This window comes from Anguilla rostrata, chromosome 17 (assembly GCF_018555375.3).
Source record: "Anguilla rostrata isolate EN2019 chromosome 17, ASM1855537v3, whole genome shotgun sequence".
In the NCBI taxonomy this organism is placed as follows: domain Eukaryota; kingdom Metazoa; phylum Chordata; class Actinopteri; order Anguilliformes; family Anguillidae; genus Anguilla; species Anguilla rostrata.
In genome coordinates, this window is record NC_057949.1 from 23,537,776 (window position 1) to 23,554,207 (window position 16,432).

The window sequence follows — 16,432 nt, forward strand, 5'->3', positions numbered from 1 at the left end:
GTGAATTGGGGAGAGGAGAAACCAGCTCCATAATTGGGAGAGCTGTAAGAGTGGGAGAAATACAGCACATACTGAGGAACTCCACCTGGAACCTGCTTGTACCACCAAGCACCTCTATCAGTCACAGTCCCAAGGTTACAGTCCATAGTGGCCGTATCTCCTTTACTCACTGACAGAGCAGGAGGCTTCTGTGTCACCACTGTCACTCCACTCACACCTGGGAAATAAGAAGGTCATGTAAGCAATGTTTACGTTCCATTCAACTTGAAAAATAAAAATTAATATAAGTTTCTTACATTGGAGCACAGTGATGAGAGTGCAGAGTGTCCCCAGCATGTTGTCAGTGTGTGGTGTGAACGGCCCTTGCTGTCCAGCTGAGAGATGAGCAGGTTGGAGTGTGAGGGGAGGAGAGGCTGCAACACCCAACTATAAGGAGTCGATCAGGGAGATGGAGAGGGAGGAGCTTCTGCACTCAGCCAATCAAAGGTTCTGGGGAACGAAAGGAGGCTCCCTGTAATTGTGTATCTCATACCACAAAGTGGCTGTCACCTATACAGTCAGTTATTAATGCATCGTAGTTGTTCAACACCATCATGAAATAATGGGTATCACACGAGAAAATAAGAGGACAAAGACCTGTGTGAAAAATTATTGAATCTTTTAAATGCTACCTACTGATCGTGGTAGTGTGGCATAATGATTAAGGAACTTCACTTTCAACTCCAAGACTGTGCTTCAATTACACAGTGGGAACCTGAATTGCTTCAGTAAATATTCAGCTGTACAAATTGATTCATTTAAAAAATAATGTGAGCTGAGTAATTCGCTCTGGATAAGCATGTCTGCTAAATGTATAAAATGTTACGTAATGCCATTAAACAGAAGTCCAATGTTCAGTAAGGGAGGAGGTGGGGCCTGTTCTGGAGGAGGGGCATCACCACTCACAGGGGATGACTCAACTCTGCATTTGATCTGTGAAAGAAAATTTCATGCTGTTTACTTAGAGCATCAGCTCACATTATTAGTGGTTCACTCTGTAAATGAAGCGGTGAATGGCGGTGGGTGCTGCTCTGCTTTTCCTGTTTAATTTGGAGTCTCCTAAGTAAAGCTTTGCAGATGTCTGTATCACAGAGCACTAGAGAGTGAGTCACTGCCTCCATGTGTGTATGCTGATGGATTCTGTGTGACTCCTGGAGTGGGGGTGTCAGGGGGAGGGGACAGAATCCTAAAGGATTCTTGCTCTGCTCCTCTAACTACAATCTCAGTCTGAAGATGGAGGAGCAGCATGTCATGGTGATACAAAGAGGTGCAGATGTGAAGGTACAGCCACACAGTTCAGAGTGACAGAACGCTCTCAGGATTTAGTGATATCCTACACATTAGCAGCAAATGAAGGCCCAGAGTAAACAACTTAAGGGATTTCTTTAGCCAGGTAGCGACTTAAATAAACCAGCATGTGCTCTGGCCCTCCAGGAAGGGTTTCTAACACCTGTGGTCGAGGCCTCATGCTGTTACTGACATGGTTGAGAAGTCCTGGCTCAGCTTGAGTAAACTCACATCATGCTCCGAGTTTTGAGTTCTCTCCTTTCTGAATCAGCTTTAAAGCAGAAGTGAAGCTCAAAGGTTTTTGTCACGGTGTGAATCACTGTGATACCCACTCATTAGCAGAGGTGTCCCACGTGGCACAGTAATACACTGCTGAGTCCCCTGCCTCCACATTGCTAATTATTAACTGACAGTCGGAATAAGTCTGACATTTAGAAGTGAAGTGACTGGAGGAGAATCCAGCTCCATATGTGGGAGAGCTGAGAGTGCGGTGGAAATACAGAACAAACTGAGGAACTCCACCTGGAACCTGCTTGTAAAACCGAGCAGAATTATCAGTCACAGTCCTGAGGTTACAGTCCATAGTGGCCGTATCTCCTTTACTCACTGACAGAACAGGAGGCTTCTGTGTCACCACTGTCACTCCACTCACACCTGGGAAATAAAAAGCTCATGTAAGAAACATTAAAGCTACTTTTTAATTTTTAAATAATTATAAATATATGTTTCTTACATGAGATCGCAGTGATGAGAGTGCAGAGTGTCCCCAGCATGTTGTCAGTGTGTGGTGTAAATGGCCCTTACTGTCCAGCTGAGAGATGAGCAGGTTGGAGTGTGAGGAGAGGAGAGGCTGCAGCACCCAACTATAAGGGGCCAGTCAGGGAGATGGAGAGGGAGGAGCATCTGCACTCAACCAATCAGAGCTACTCAATTCAAATAAAACATGGCGTAGAAGACCTTTCTAGAGACAAAGACAATTAGACCATACTCAGTCACTCTCCTCACATTTTTCGGCACAAGAGAAAACCCAAAAATACCAAACCAGCTGAGCGGCAAACAGCATATCACAGTTCTTTTCTGATTTGTAACACAAGGCAAAAAAGAAACTCCTTCCTTATTCTTGAACAGAATATCCATACACAAAAATATAATAATTAAAAGCAGCATTTGCATTAAAAAAAACATTTGAGCTGTCGGTCAGGGAGATGGAAAAAGGCAAGCTTCTGAACTCCCAATGACAGCCAGTTACAAGACAAGGCTTCACATGGATACAGAAACGCAGAGGTAAAGTAATTTCAAACTAATACACCGGACAGCGACCAAAAATACTATAGAAAATGTAAATGCTTATAAAGAAAATAATTTTGCGGAAATGACAAAATATGATAAACAGCATGCAAATTTGCAGCCTATTAAAAGACAGTCTATGTTTACTTGCCCACATTACATTAAACTGGGAGCTCATCTCATATTAATAGTGCTGACATGAGGACTCATACAGAGGTGATGAGATGATGGGGATCGTACAGCCAATCAGCAGGCATTCCCTCACTGGGAAATAAAGCTGCGATTGCAGTTTATTTGGACACATCACTGAGGTGACAATCTTCAGACAATCTCTGTCTGGAGATAGAGGAACAGCATGTCATGGTGATACAACGAGGTGCAGATGTGTAGGTACAGCCACACAGTTCAGATTCACAGAACGCTCTATCAGGATTTAGTGATATCCTACACATTAGCAGCAAATGAAGGCCCAGAGTAAACAACTTAAGGGATTTCTTTAGCCAGGTAGCAACTTAAATAAACCAGCATGTGCTGTGGCCCTCCAGGAAGGGTTTCTAACACCTGTGGACTGGGCCTCATGCTGTTACTGACATGGTTGAGAAGTCCTGGCTCAGCTTGAAGAAATTCACATCCTGCTCTGAGTGTGAGGTTCTCTCATTTCAGAAGCAGCTTTAAAGCAGAAGTGAAGTTCAGAGGTTTTTGTCATGGTGTGAATCACTGTGATACGAACTCATTCACAGAGGTATCCCATGTGACACAGTAATACACTGCTGAGTCTCCTGCTTCTACAGTATTAATTATCAATCGATAATCAGATTTAGTCTGATGATTGGAAGTGAACCGAGGGGAGGAATATCCATCTCCATATGTGGGAGCGCTGTTTGAATGGTAGAAATACAGCACAAACTGAGGAACTCCACCTGGAACCTGCTTGTACCAGCGAGCAGCACTGCCAGTCACAGTCCCGAGGTTACAGTCCATAGTGGCCGTATCTCCTTTACTCGCTGACAGAACAGGAGGCTTCTGTGTCACCACTGTCACTCCACTCACACCTGGGAAATAAAAAGCTCATGTTAGTAACATTAAAGTTACATTGGAATTTTAAAATAATTATAAATATAAGTTTCTTACAGGAGAGCACGGTGATGAGAGTGCAGAGTGTCCCCAGCATGTTGTCAGTGTGTGGTGTGAACGGCCCTTACTGTCCAGCTGAGAGATGAGCAGGTTGGAGTGTGAGGAGAGGAGAGGCTGCATGACCCAGCTATAAGCAGCTGGTCGGGGAGATGGAGAGGGAGGAGCTACTGTACTCAGCCAATCACAGCACAAGGGTTCACATTCATACAGACCAGTCATGTAAAGTATATAAAGTATATTGGTCATTGTATGCTGCACAGAATGTAACAGAATATTACATATTGCTGAGCCAATTTAATGACATTGTATACTTGCCCACATTAAATGTGAAATGGAATTATTTTATTTTCCACTTGTTTAAGGTGTGAAGTGAACTGGGAGCTCATCTCACATTAATAGTGCTGACCTGAGGACTCATACAGAGGTGAGGAGATGATGGGGATTGTACAGCTAAGAAGGAGGCATTTTCACACTGGGAAATAAAGATGCAATTGCAGTTTGTTTGTACACATCACTGAGGCCTGTACTCCAACACTAGGTTCAGTACCCCAGCACTGGGCTCATGGAAATTTTAGTGACTGCTGTGTGACAGGACCACAGTTTCTTATTTGTAATGTTGGTATCCAGGATACATTTTTTAAAGTCACAAAAATATTCCAAGTGTAAGTATAGCTCTGGGTATAAAGTCATACAAACTACTTAATTCAAGCATTATCTCATATTATTAGGCATATATGAACAGAATTTATCTTCATACATATCTTAATGCATTCATATCTTCGTATTTTTACAAAAATAAATACACGAATAAATGATGCGTTTAGATCCACTCCACTTGTCCTGAAAGTCATGGTTCACATCTTGACCAGACCTGGGTCAAATACATATTTGTTTTGGATTTAAATACTTTTCTGTTCTCTATTGATCTTTCTTGGTGTAACGGAGCCTGCCAATATGATCAGATGGTGGGGTTTGCACTTTTTGAGAGTATTTCACCAGACAAGATCAGTAAAGCATAGAAAAATATTTGAATCCAAAACAAATACGTATTTGGCCCAGGTCTGATCTTGACTAAGCGGGATGCTTTAGAAAAACAGGCATAAAGGACCATAATATTATTATATAATAACATAGCTTTGTTTCATTAAATAATGTAAGGATTCACATTTAAATCTTTTTTCTGGAAAGCATATTATTCACCTCATTTTTTACTTGACAGGACTTCAAAGATCTGAATTGTACAATTGATCATTTTGCAGTTTCTTATCACAGCAACATAACACGGACAAAAAAGTACTTGATGCATAAACTAGTGTGAGCAGAACAAAGCAAAATGATTGGGTGGAAGGGGCTGGCAGAAGGACTCTGAGAGCAGTACATGTTTGAGAAAGTGACGTTCGGTCCTTTCTGAGGCAGCTCTAAAGCAGAAGTGAAGCTCAGAGGTTTTTGTCATGGTGTGAATCACTGTGATACCTCCTCTTTAGCAGAGCTGTCCCATGTGCCACAGTAATACACTGCTGAGTCTCCTGCCTCTACAGTATTAATTATCAATCGATAGTCTGATTTACTCTGATGATTGGATGTGAAGCGGGGGGAGGAGAAACCAGCTCCATAGTAGGGAGAGCTCAAAGAGTGGTAGGAGTTCAGCACAAACTGAGGAGCACTGCCTGGAACCTGCTTATAAAAGCGAGGACCACTTTTAGTCACAGTCCCGAGATTACAGTCCATAGTGGCCGTATCTCCTTTACTCACTGACAGAACAGGAGGCTTCTGTGTCACCACTGTCACTCCACTCGCACCTGGGAAATAAAAAGCTCATGTAATAAACATTAATGTTACATTTGAATTTTTTAATAATTATACATATGATTCTTACATGAGAGCACAGCGACGAGAGTGCAGAGTGTCCCCAGCATGTTGTCAGTGTGTGGAATGAACAGCCCTTACTGTCCAGCTGAGAGATGAGCAGGTTGGAGTGTGAGGAGAGGAGAGACTACAGCATTGCTTATAAAGGAAAATGTGAAGGGACGAGCCTCTGAACTCAGCCAATCACAATATCCCTAAAGCTAGGGTTCAGCCAGTCAGCTGCTCGCTGCAGATTTCATACAATTAGTCATACTGGAGATATGCACATCTTGCACATCAGTGAAATGTTATTCAATTCCTATTTAATCAATAGGAGGGTATGAACATTCTGAAGTCAGAATCTTAAGTCAGAAGAAATGTTGACATTAATTATATTAATAAAACAATGAAGCCATTAATAATATCAGTGCCTCAGTAATTAAATCACATGTTCATATTATGTCTTAAACCATCATTGTTGTAAAAGGTAATTAGTGTGAGCATTGTGTACCCTGAGTAATGCAGATTTTTATCAAAGATCTTTAAACATTGTAAGGAGACAGAGATTACATGACGTAGGGTCAGCGTCACATAATGATTAGGAAAATGGGCGTGTGACTCCAGAGTTACAGGTTGGATTCCCGGGGTGGGAATAACTGTTGTTTCCTTGAACAAGGCACTTAGCCTAAATTGCTCCAGTAAATATTCTGCCTTAAAAATGAATTGTATGCAAAGGATGCAAGCAGTTTAAGTTGCTCTGGACAAGAGCATCTGCTGAATGCCTTAAATATAAATGTAATGGGGTGGGTTTAGCTTCAGAAGAATGAATAATTTCCATGTGCTTAGCATGTAGGCATTTATGGTCTTTCCTGGGGAAGATATAGCATGTACAAAGTGAAGTGCCTAAACAGTCGACTGGCTGGATTGAGTTAGACACGGTGAACACTTCTATTATTACAGATGCCAAATATACAAACACTTCAATGTCTGTTGTTTTTTAGTGACTTCTTGCTGATTGATATTTTAGATTTTGCTGCTTGTAGTTGTCCAGCTTTGGCAGCTGGAGACTTGTATCTGCTAACATTGCTTAAATGGCTCTATGGCTGAGAGAGCCTGGTTCAGCTTGAGTAAATGCACATCTTCTCTCCTTTCTGAAGCAGGTTTAAAGCAGAAGTGAAGCTCAGAGGTTTTTGTCATGGTGTGAATCACTGTGATACCCACTCTTTAGCAGAGTCATCCCATGTGTTGCAGTAATACACTGCTGAGTCTCCTGCCTCCACATTATTAATTATCAATCGATAATCTGATTTACTCTGGTGATTGGATGTGAAGTGGGGGGAGGAGAATCCAGCTCCATAGCTAGGAGAGCTCCAAGAGTGGTAGAAACCCAGCACATACTGAGGAGCTCCACCTGGAACCTGCTTGTACCAGCGAGCAGTATTAATCACAGTCCCGAGGTTACAGTCCATAGTGGCCGTATCTCCTTTACTCACTGACAAAACAGGAGGCTTCTGTGTCACCACTGTCACTCCACTCACACCTGGAAAGTAAAAAATGATTTATGTTGTTATGTGATCAACATATGCACAAAATATTAAATTAAATGGGTGAGTAGCAGATTCTTACATGACAGCACAGTGATGAGAGTGCAGAGTGGCCCCAGCATGTTGTCTGTGTGTGGTGTGAATGGCCCTTACTGTCCAGCTGAGAGATGAGCAGGTTGGAGTGTGAGGAGAGGAGAGGCTGTAGCACCCAGCTATAAGGAACCAGACAGGGAGATGGAGTGGGAGGAGCCTCAGCACTCAGCCAATCACAGCAGCCCAGGATTCTTTCCTACTTCACTCCATTAGTGATGATGTGATAACAGCATTTATTTCACAGCCTAGCGAATTAATTCTTCTCTAATTAGCTGGTGGCTCCTCAGAAGTGTAGAAGCTGTGTGTGCACTGTCCATCCTCCCTGCTCACTGTCTCTCCTCTTTTAAATAGGAACTCAGGGACTGATGGTACTGAGACTCCCCCCACTCATAATGGAGGCATTGAGTCAGCAACAGCAGGCAGGAGTGAGCCCAGTAATCCCATTCACACACAAGGAGAAAAGCACCAACACACCGGGAGACACAGGCACATTAGATGATATATAAAGTAAGTAAGAGAGAGTACTGTCCGTCCAGTAACTGTGAATCCCCTATATGTGATGGGCTCAGCTGTCTGTATCTGTGCTTTCTGTTCCAGTGACTCCACACTCTCAGCTCCTACACAGCTGGAGCCACACAGGAGAAACTGTGATAGAGCGCTATAGTGCCACACCTGCTACTCCACCCCAACCCCACTCACACACAACCTCACAATGTCACTGTCACAGTGTGATAAGTAATGTAAATCTAATGACCAGGACCCGTCCCCACACGTGCAAATTTATTACCAGACATGGTTGCATCTCTGTTGATGTCTAGTATTGTGAAACATCGCTGCAGCATTACATAAACATCACCAGAACGTATTCATTCCTGTACCACCTCTTCATACCAGCAGCTGCATCAGCAGAAAGCACAGAAGGCATTATTTTGCTTTGGCTGTAGCAGTACCATATTAATGTTGTTGAAACATGAGAGAAACTTGAGAGATGTGACATTGTCTGCACTGCTCCCCCTTTCCCATCATGCCACACGGAAACAGACAGCACTAAAGTTTTTTCTAGCAAAATGGCAATGTTGCCAAAACATTACAGCAACATTATGTGCAGTCTGGCTCACCCCTCCTCACACCTGCAGGTCTATAAGCAGACACGGGGCTGTCCCTCTGAGCTGTGAAAGGAGCTCAAATCACTCCCTCATTTGCATGGCGCTATGAATAACGTGTTTAAACCCTGCAGGTGTGTCTCAGTTTCAATAGCGGGTCTGTTTCTCTGTCTCCCTCTGCTGGATCAGTTTGGCTGGCCTTGCAGCATCAGTTTATTCAAGCAGGCTTCTCCACAGCCCACAAACAATTTTATCCTAACAGTTCCATGACATTGCAGCAGTGTGATTGTTGCAGGGATGTGATGGTAATGCATTCAGTCAGGTTTGTACTGGAGAAGAACGTGCATCACAGACTTATTCATTTACTCTTCTGCCCTCCAGTGGACAGTTCTTTCAGTGCAAGCAGAACCATCCTATTGACCAGTAGTCTCCAAACAGTGGATTGAGATTTTTGATAGTAGATGGATGTTATTGAAGAGCATTGTGAGATACAAATGGAATAAAAAACAAAATTCTGTTGACTGTCCATTGAAATTCACACCAATCAAATTGAACATTATACATGCTACAGTGCATGCATTGCATTGATTTTGTGTCAGTGTGGTTGTATTGAGAGAATATGATTAAAACACATTGTAGTTCCTATATTTGAACTTGTCGGCTTATGTTATTTAAAAAAATAACTTGCTCATTGAGTGGGGCTTAGGGTTAGAAATTTTGGGAAAGTCTGCAACCATGGTCCTGGAGAGCCACGGGTCTGCTGGTTTTTTATTTCACCTTAAAATGAGCTAAGTTATTCAGACCTAAGAAACCAGGTGAGCAGAGTTACCAGTGTAATCCCCTGCTTTATTTAATCTGGTAAGTGCTGTAACAAGGAAGACCAGCAGACCCTGTGGCTGTCCATGACCAGGGTTGCAGTCTGCTGCTTTTTATACTGAAAAATCAAACTATGTTTGATGGCGTCTCTACTCCAGTTTTCACAGAAAGAATATATTGGTAAACTTTTGAACCGCAGCACAGATTTGATCTTATTTAGTAATCTGCCTTCCTTTCAAAAACAAATGCACACAAATTAAATCGAGTATTTTTAAACATGCAACAGTATTTATTTAATCTCACAATCACAAAGATAACAAACACACTTTCTAGGTTTAAGAGCAAAAAATAATGTTAAACTTGAAAGTTTATTCCTGAAAAAGGTATTGCCATAAATCAATTTATTGATAATGGATTGCTAAACTATTGCAGATGGAAAACCATGCTAATAAAAATAAAATAAGCAATAATGTCACACAACAGCCTCAATTTACTCGCTGCAGTCAGACTTTTTGATACTTTTCTCTGAGGTTTTAGACCCGACAGATACTTTACAGGTAAAGACGCGGTCGGTAATCCACTCGGAGGGCGTGATGGTTAAGAAGCTGCTCAAACCGAAGGTTTTGTCGGGTTTCTGTTCGGCGGTGCCGGTAAAAACCCCGCCGGTAACTGGTTTCCCGCCCGATGTCCAGCTGACATCAGCGAACCCAACAGACATCTGCGCCAGGCACACCAGCGTGGCTTTATTTGTCTTCAGCTCCTCGCTGGATGGAGGCAGGAGAGAGAGGATAGGCGCAGCAAGAGAAGAATCTGAAAAAGAGAAATGATAAGATATCGGGTTAATTGAAAAGGTGCTCATATTCTGACCAGAAAATAAATGTATCGCACATTATGTAGAAATAAAAGTGCTATTCGAAAAAACGCTTACAGATCCAAACAACCTTTGCCGTGTAACATTCCAGTGATTTTTTTATTTATTTCCACCGCCTTTAAACTGAGTGAAAAATCGACTGAACGATGTTTTCTGTTACAGTCACGTCATTTGCAGAAAATTTTGAATGACAATATAAATATTAAAATTTCAAATAAATCTGTCGGTGATATTACATTTTGAGGCTCAATGGCTTAATAGACTTTGTGTTTAACGCATAATCAATAAATAATTTGGTGTTACGATGAAAAATGGGAAGTTCATTAAAGGTGTATATATTATTGAGTTAAAGGACAATTACTTGCCCTGTATTAAAGGAAAATATAACATGTCAGTTTTACATCAAATTTCTCAGTAAAATATTACAGAATATTACATTTTTCTCAAAAATAATTTAGCAAAAAACAATACCAGGATTACAAACGAAGCAAAAGGACTATATATTTTGAATATTAAATTTTTTATGAATTGAAACCCACAGAGAAAAAAAAATTCAGACATAAAGCATGGGATTTGTATCTCAGCATTGAATTGAAAGAGATGTAAACAACGCCACAATAAAAAAAAATTAAGCCTTATTTAAAATCCTAAAATTTATGTCAGACAAAACAACACAATGTCATGGAAAACTGCATATTTAAAAAAGTTTGCAAAGAAATGAAAAGAGACTTACCAGTGACAATCAGCTTGGTGCCTTGGCCGAATACCACAGTGATACAGATGATGTACACCCCCGTACATAAACCTCAGCTCAGTTTGAACACAGCAAGAGGGAACTGAAACACACTGTGGACACAAATCTGAATGCTGACAACACATCTGTAATTCCTGTCAGAACCATATAAATATGGACAGCACATCTGCAATAACCCAAACAGAATCAAAATATAAATCTGTATAGCACATCTGTTCTTCCCGATTAGAACCCCCATGTCAACCTATACAGGACAGCTGAGGCTCCCTAACAAATCCCACAGGCAAATCTCTACAGCACAGCTGAGGATCCCTAACAGATCCCACAGGTAAATCTCTGCAGCACAGCTGTAACTCCCTAACAGATCCCACAGGTAAATCTCTACAGCACAGCTGAGACTCCCTAACAGATCCCACAGGTAAATCTCTACAGCACAGCTGAGGCTCCCTAACAGATCCCACAGGTAAATCTCTACAGCACAGCTGAGGCTCCCTAACAGATCCCACAGGTAAATCTCTGCAGCACAGCTGTAGCTCCCTAACAGATCCCACAGGTAAATCTCTACAGCACAGCTGGGGGTCTCTAACAGATCCCACAGGAAAATCTCTACAGCACAGCTGAGGGTCTCTAACAGATCCCACAGGTAAATCTCTGCAGCACAGCTGTAGCTCCCTAACAGATCCCTCAGGTAAATCTCTACAGCACAGCTGAGGGTCTAACAGATCCCACAGGTAAATGCATAAACAGAAGCACATAAGCAGCTGACTGGTTGAGTTGAGTTACATACTGTGAAAAGTGTTGTTATGGCAGATGCCAAACATATGTTCACTTTACAGACTGGTGTTGTTTGGTGTCTTTTTGCTGATCGACTCCTTTGAGTTTCTCTCTTATAATTTTCCTGAGCGTTGGCAACTGGAGGCTTTTCTCTGGTAATATTACTCTGTAGATGAAATGGCTCCATGGCTGAGAGATCACTGGTTCAGCTTCAGTAAATGCACATCTTCTATCCCTTCTCAAGCAGCTTTAAAGCAGAAGTGAAGCTCAGAGGTTTTTGTCATGGTGTGAATCACTGTGATACGTACTCTTTAGCAGGGCTGTCCCATGTTTTACAGTAATACACTGCTGAGTCTCCTGCCTCTACAGTTTGAATTATCAATCGATAATCTGATTTAGTCTGGTGATTGGAAGTGAAGCGAGGGGAGGAATATCCATCTCCATATGTGGGAGCGCTGTTTGAATGGTGGAAATACAGCACAAACTGAGGAACTCCACCTGGAACCTGCTTGTACCACCAAGCACCATAACCAGTCTCAGTCCCGAGGTTACAGTCCATAGTGGCCGTATCTCCTTTACTCACTGACAGAACAGGAGGCTTCTGTGTCACCACTATCACTCCACTCACACCTGGAACAGGAAATTCTTTTATGAGATAATAATAAGCACATTTTAAAATGCAATATTAATGTAATTAAACAATATCAAAAGTTTAAATAATTTTTATTTTAGTCAGTTGCTTGCATCATTTGGTATTTCTTACATGAGAGCACAGTGATGAGAGTGCAGAGTGTCCCCAGCATGTTGTCAGTGTGTGGAATGAACAGCCCTTACTGTCCAGCTGAGAGATGAGCAGGTTGGAGTGTGAGGAGAGGAGAGACTACAGCATTGCTTATAAAGGACAATGTGAAGGAACGAGCCTCTGAACTCAGCCAATGAAAATTTCCCTAAAGCTAGGGTTCAGCCAGTCAGCTGCTCGCTGCAGATTTCATACAATTAGTCATATTGGAGATATGCACATCTTGCACATAAGTCAAATATTATTCAATTCCTATTCAATCAATAGGAGTGTGTGAACGTTCTGTAGTCAGAATCTTAAGTCAGAAGAAATGTTGACATTGTTTTATTAATAAAATTAATCAAGACATCAATAATATGAGCACCTCAGTAATTAAATCACATGTTCATATTACATCTTAAATGTACAGAGATTACATGACGTGGGAGTAGCGTCACATAATGATTAGAAAAATGGGCGTGTGACTCCAGAGTTACAGGTTGGATTCCCGGGGTGGGAATAACTGTTGTTTCCTTGAACAAGGCACTTAGCCTAAATTGCTCCAGTAAATATTCTGCCTTACAAATGAATTGTATGCAAAGGATGCAAGCAGTGTCAGTTGCTGTGGACAAGAGCACCTGCTGAATGCCTTAAATATAAATGTAATGGGGTGGGTTTAGCTTCAGAAGAATGAATAATTTCCATGTGCTTAGCATGTAGGCATTTATGTTCTTTTTTTGGGAAGATATAGCATGTACAAAGTGAAGTGCCTAAACAGTCGACTGGCTGGATTGAGTTAGACACGGTGAACACTTCTATTATTACAGATGCCAAATATACAAACACTTCAGTGACTGTTGTTTTTTGGTGACTTCTTGCTGATTGATATTTTTGATTTTGCTGCTTGTAGTTGTCCAGCTTTGGCAACTGGAGACTTTTATCGGCTAACGTTGCTTAAATGGCTCTATGGCTGAGAGAGCCAGGTTCAGCTTGAGTAAATGCACATCTTCTCTCCTTTCTGAAGCAGCTTTAAAGCAGAAGTGAGGCTCAGAGGTTTTTGTCACGGTGTGAATCACTGTGATACCCACTCTTTAGCAGACTCATCCCATGTGTGACAGTAATACACTGCTGAGTCTCCTGCCTCCACAGTTTTAATTATCAATCGATAATCTGATTTACTCTGATGATTGGAAGTGAAGCATTACATTACATTACATTACATTACATTCATTTAGCAGACGCTTTTATCCAAAGCGACGTACAAAAGTGCATTTTCATGATCGTAGACAACTGCTGAACACGGGTTCAGTAAGGTACAATTACTTATTTTGTAAAGCTATTTCTAGCCGAGAACAAAGAACACTATCCTGGTCTAATATCTGCAAAGCCAAACTAGGCAGAAGAATAAGCTAGAGTATTAGGACAAATACAATTTACCAAGAAGTGCAGGGATGGGGCAACATGTAACAAGTGACAGGAAAAAGGGTTTTTTTTTTTTTTTTTTTTTTTTAATATATATATATATACACAGCGTGGTGGTGGTTATTCTAGGTATAGTCTGAAGAGATGAGTCTTCAGGCCACGGCGGAAGATGGATAGTGAGGGGGAGGTTCGGAGAGGGACGGGGAGTTCGTTCCACCACTGGGGAGCTAGGGTGGAGAAGCTCTGTGATCCCTTTGGGCGGGTGGGAGGGGTTGCAAGACGCCCTGCTGCCGCAGAGCGGAGTGGTCGAGCAGGCACATAGAATTGAGTCATGTCCTGCAAGTAGATAGGGGCTGTCCTGTTGGCGGCAGTGTAGGCAAGGGTCAGAAGCGGGGAGAGGAGAAACCAGCTCCATATGTGGGAGAGCTGTGAGAGTGGTAGACACCCAGCACATACTGAGGAGCACTGCCAGGAACCTGCTTGCACCAGCGAGCCGCACTATCAGTCACAGTGCCGAGGTTACAGTCCATAGTGGCCGTTTCTCCTTTCCTCACTGACAGAACAGGAGGCTTCTGTGTCACCACTGTCACTCCATTTACACCTGGGAAATAAAAAGCTCATGTAATAAATATTAAAGTTACATTTGAATTTTAAAATAATTATAAATGTAAGTTTCTTACATGAGATCGCAGTGATGAGCGTGCAGAGTGTCCCCAGCATGTTGTCAGTGTGTGGTGTAAATGGCCCTTACTGTCCAGCTGAGAGATGAGCAGGTTGGAGTGTGAGGAGAGGAGAGGCTGCAGGTCCCAGCTATAAGGAACTGGTCAGGGAGATGGAGAGGGAGGAGCTTCTGCACTCAGCCAATCAGAGGTTTTGAGGAACAAATGAAACTTTTTTCCTGTAATTCTGTTTCTCATATGGGAAAGTAGTTGTCAGTTTTGTTTCAGTGGAAAAAAGCAAGAACACATTTCACCTGTTGTTTATTGTGGCTTTCACACAGGTTCAGTTTTCAGATATTCTCTTTCAGTTCTGCAAGTTGCTATTTTTTCTTAAACACATTCATCATGAAATTATGGATATTGCCTGGGGACAGAAATCAACAGTTACCTTAGTGAAGAATTATTGAATGCATTATATTCTACGCACTGATAGTGGTAGGGTGGCATGATTGTTTAGGAACTGGGCCTTGAAATATAAATAAGACTGGGTTCAGTTACTCGTTGGGAACCTGAAATGCTTCCATGGATATCTAGTTGTATTAAAAGGTTCAATGTAAAAGAATGATGGCTGTGTAAATCTCACTGGATAAGAGTCTCTGTGAAATGCCTAAAGTGTTCTGCATTGCCATTTAAGAAAAGTCAAATGAAATAAAAGATAAGTTGCTCATCTTTTTTCTGAGAACTGTTTTTTGCCTCTACAATTGAAATGACTCTCAGATTTAGCTGATTAAATGATCTACCTGGGCTTTTACAATAAGCAGTAAGAGAGGAGGTGGGGCCTGATTTGGAGGAGTGGCATCTCTATGCTCAAGTAATGATTCTAATTTGTAAATAAAGATGCCATTTTGTGAAGATGGTATGTGAGCACCAGCTCACATTATTAGTTGTTCACCCTGTATATTAAGTGGTGAATGGCGGTGGGTGCTGCTCTGCTTTGACTGTTTAATGTGGAGTTTGCCAAGTACGGCTTTGGAAACATCTGAAGTACAAACATTACAGAGCACCAGAGTGACTCACTACCTCCAAGTGCGACTCCTGGTGTGGGAGTGTCAGAGGGGAGGGGACACAATCCTGCAGGATTCCTGCTCTTCTCCTCTAACTACAATCTCTGCTTGGAGATGGGGGAGCAGCATCGTCTTTAAATCATTGGTTGTGGTACACACGAAAAGCCAGCAGGCACTGTGGCCCTCTAGAACAGACAACACCTGTGGACTGGGCCTAATACTGTTACTGACATGGTTGAGAAATCCTGGCTCATCTTGTGTAAATTAAGATCCAGCTCTGAGTGTGAAGTTCTCTCATTGTCAAGCAACTTTAAAGCAGAAGTGAAGCTCAGAGGTTTTTGTCATGGTGTGAATCACTGTGATACCCACTCATTCACAGAGCTGTCATGCGTCATACAGTAATACACTGCTGAGTCTCCTGCCTCTACAGTTGTAATTATCAATCGATAATCTGATTTACTCTGATGATTGGAAGTGAAGCGGGGGGAGGAGAAACCAGCTCCATATGTGGGAGCGCTGTTTGGATGGTAGAAAAACAGCACAAACTGAGGAACTCCACCTGGAACCTGCTTGTACCAGCGAGCAGCACTGCCAGTCACAGTCCCGAGGTTACAGTCCATAGTGGCCGTATCTCCTTTACTCACTGACAGAACAGGAGGCTTCTGTGTCACCACTGTCACTCCACTCACACCTGGGAAACAATAAACATGTAAGAAAAATTTACATTGCATGAATATTTTAAAATAATGATGAATATAAGTTTCTTACATGAGAGCACAGTGATGAGAGTGCAGAGTGTCCCCAGCATGTTGTCAGTGTGTGGTGTGAACGGCCCTTACTGTCCAGCTGAGAGATGAGCAGGTTGGAGTGTGAGGAGAGGAGAAGCTGCAGGGCCGAGCTATAAGGGGCCAGTCAGTACGATGGAGAGGGAGGAGCCTGTGCACTCAGCCAATCAGAGGTTT

General features: G+C 42.1%; 1 protein-coding gene across 8 annotated transcripts in view; it reads right to left on the reverse strand.

The window, feature by feature from the left end:
* Positions 1-9,414: 9,414 nt before the first annotated feature.
* Positions 9,415-16,432, reverse strand: part of LOC135243225 (immunoglobulin lambda-1 light chain-like) — a 13,024-nt gene continuing 6,006 nt past the window's right edge. For 3 of the 8 annotated variants that reach the window (XM_064314886.1, XM_064314885.1, XM_064314884.1), the window contains exons 3-4: positions 10,753-10,782; positions 9,415-9,958 (exon numbers count right to left, since the gene is read on the reverse strand). In XM_064314886.1, the coding sequence (XP_064170956.1) occupies positions 9,639-9,958; positions 10,753-10,782 (350 nt within the window). In that variant the 3' untranslated portion in view covers positions 9,415-9,638. The other 5 variants (XM_064314889.1, XM_064314890.1, XM_064314888.1 and 2 more) reach the window with 5 other exon arrangements.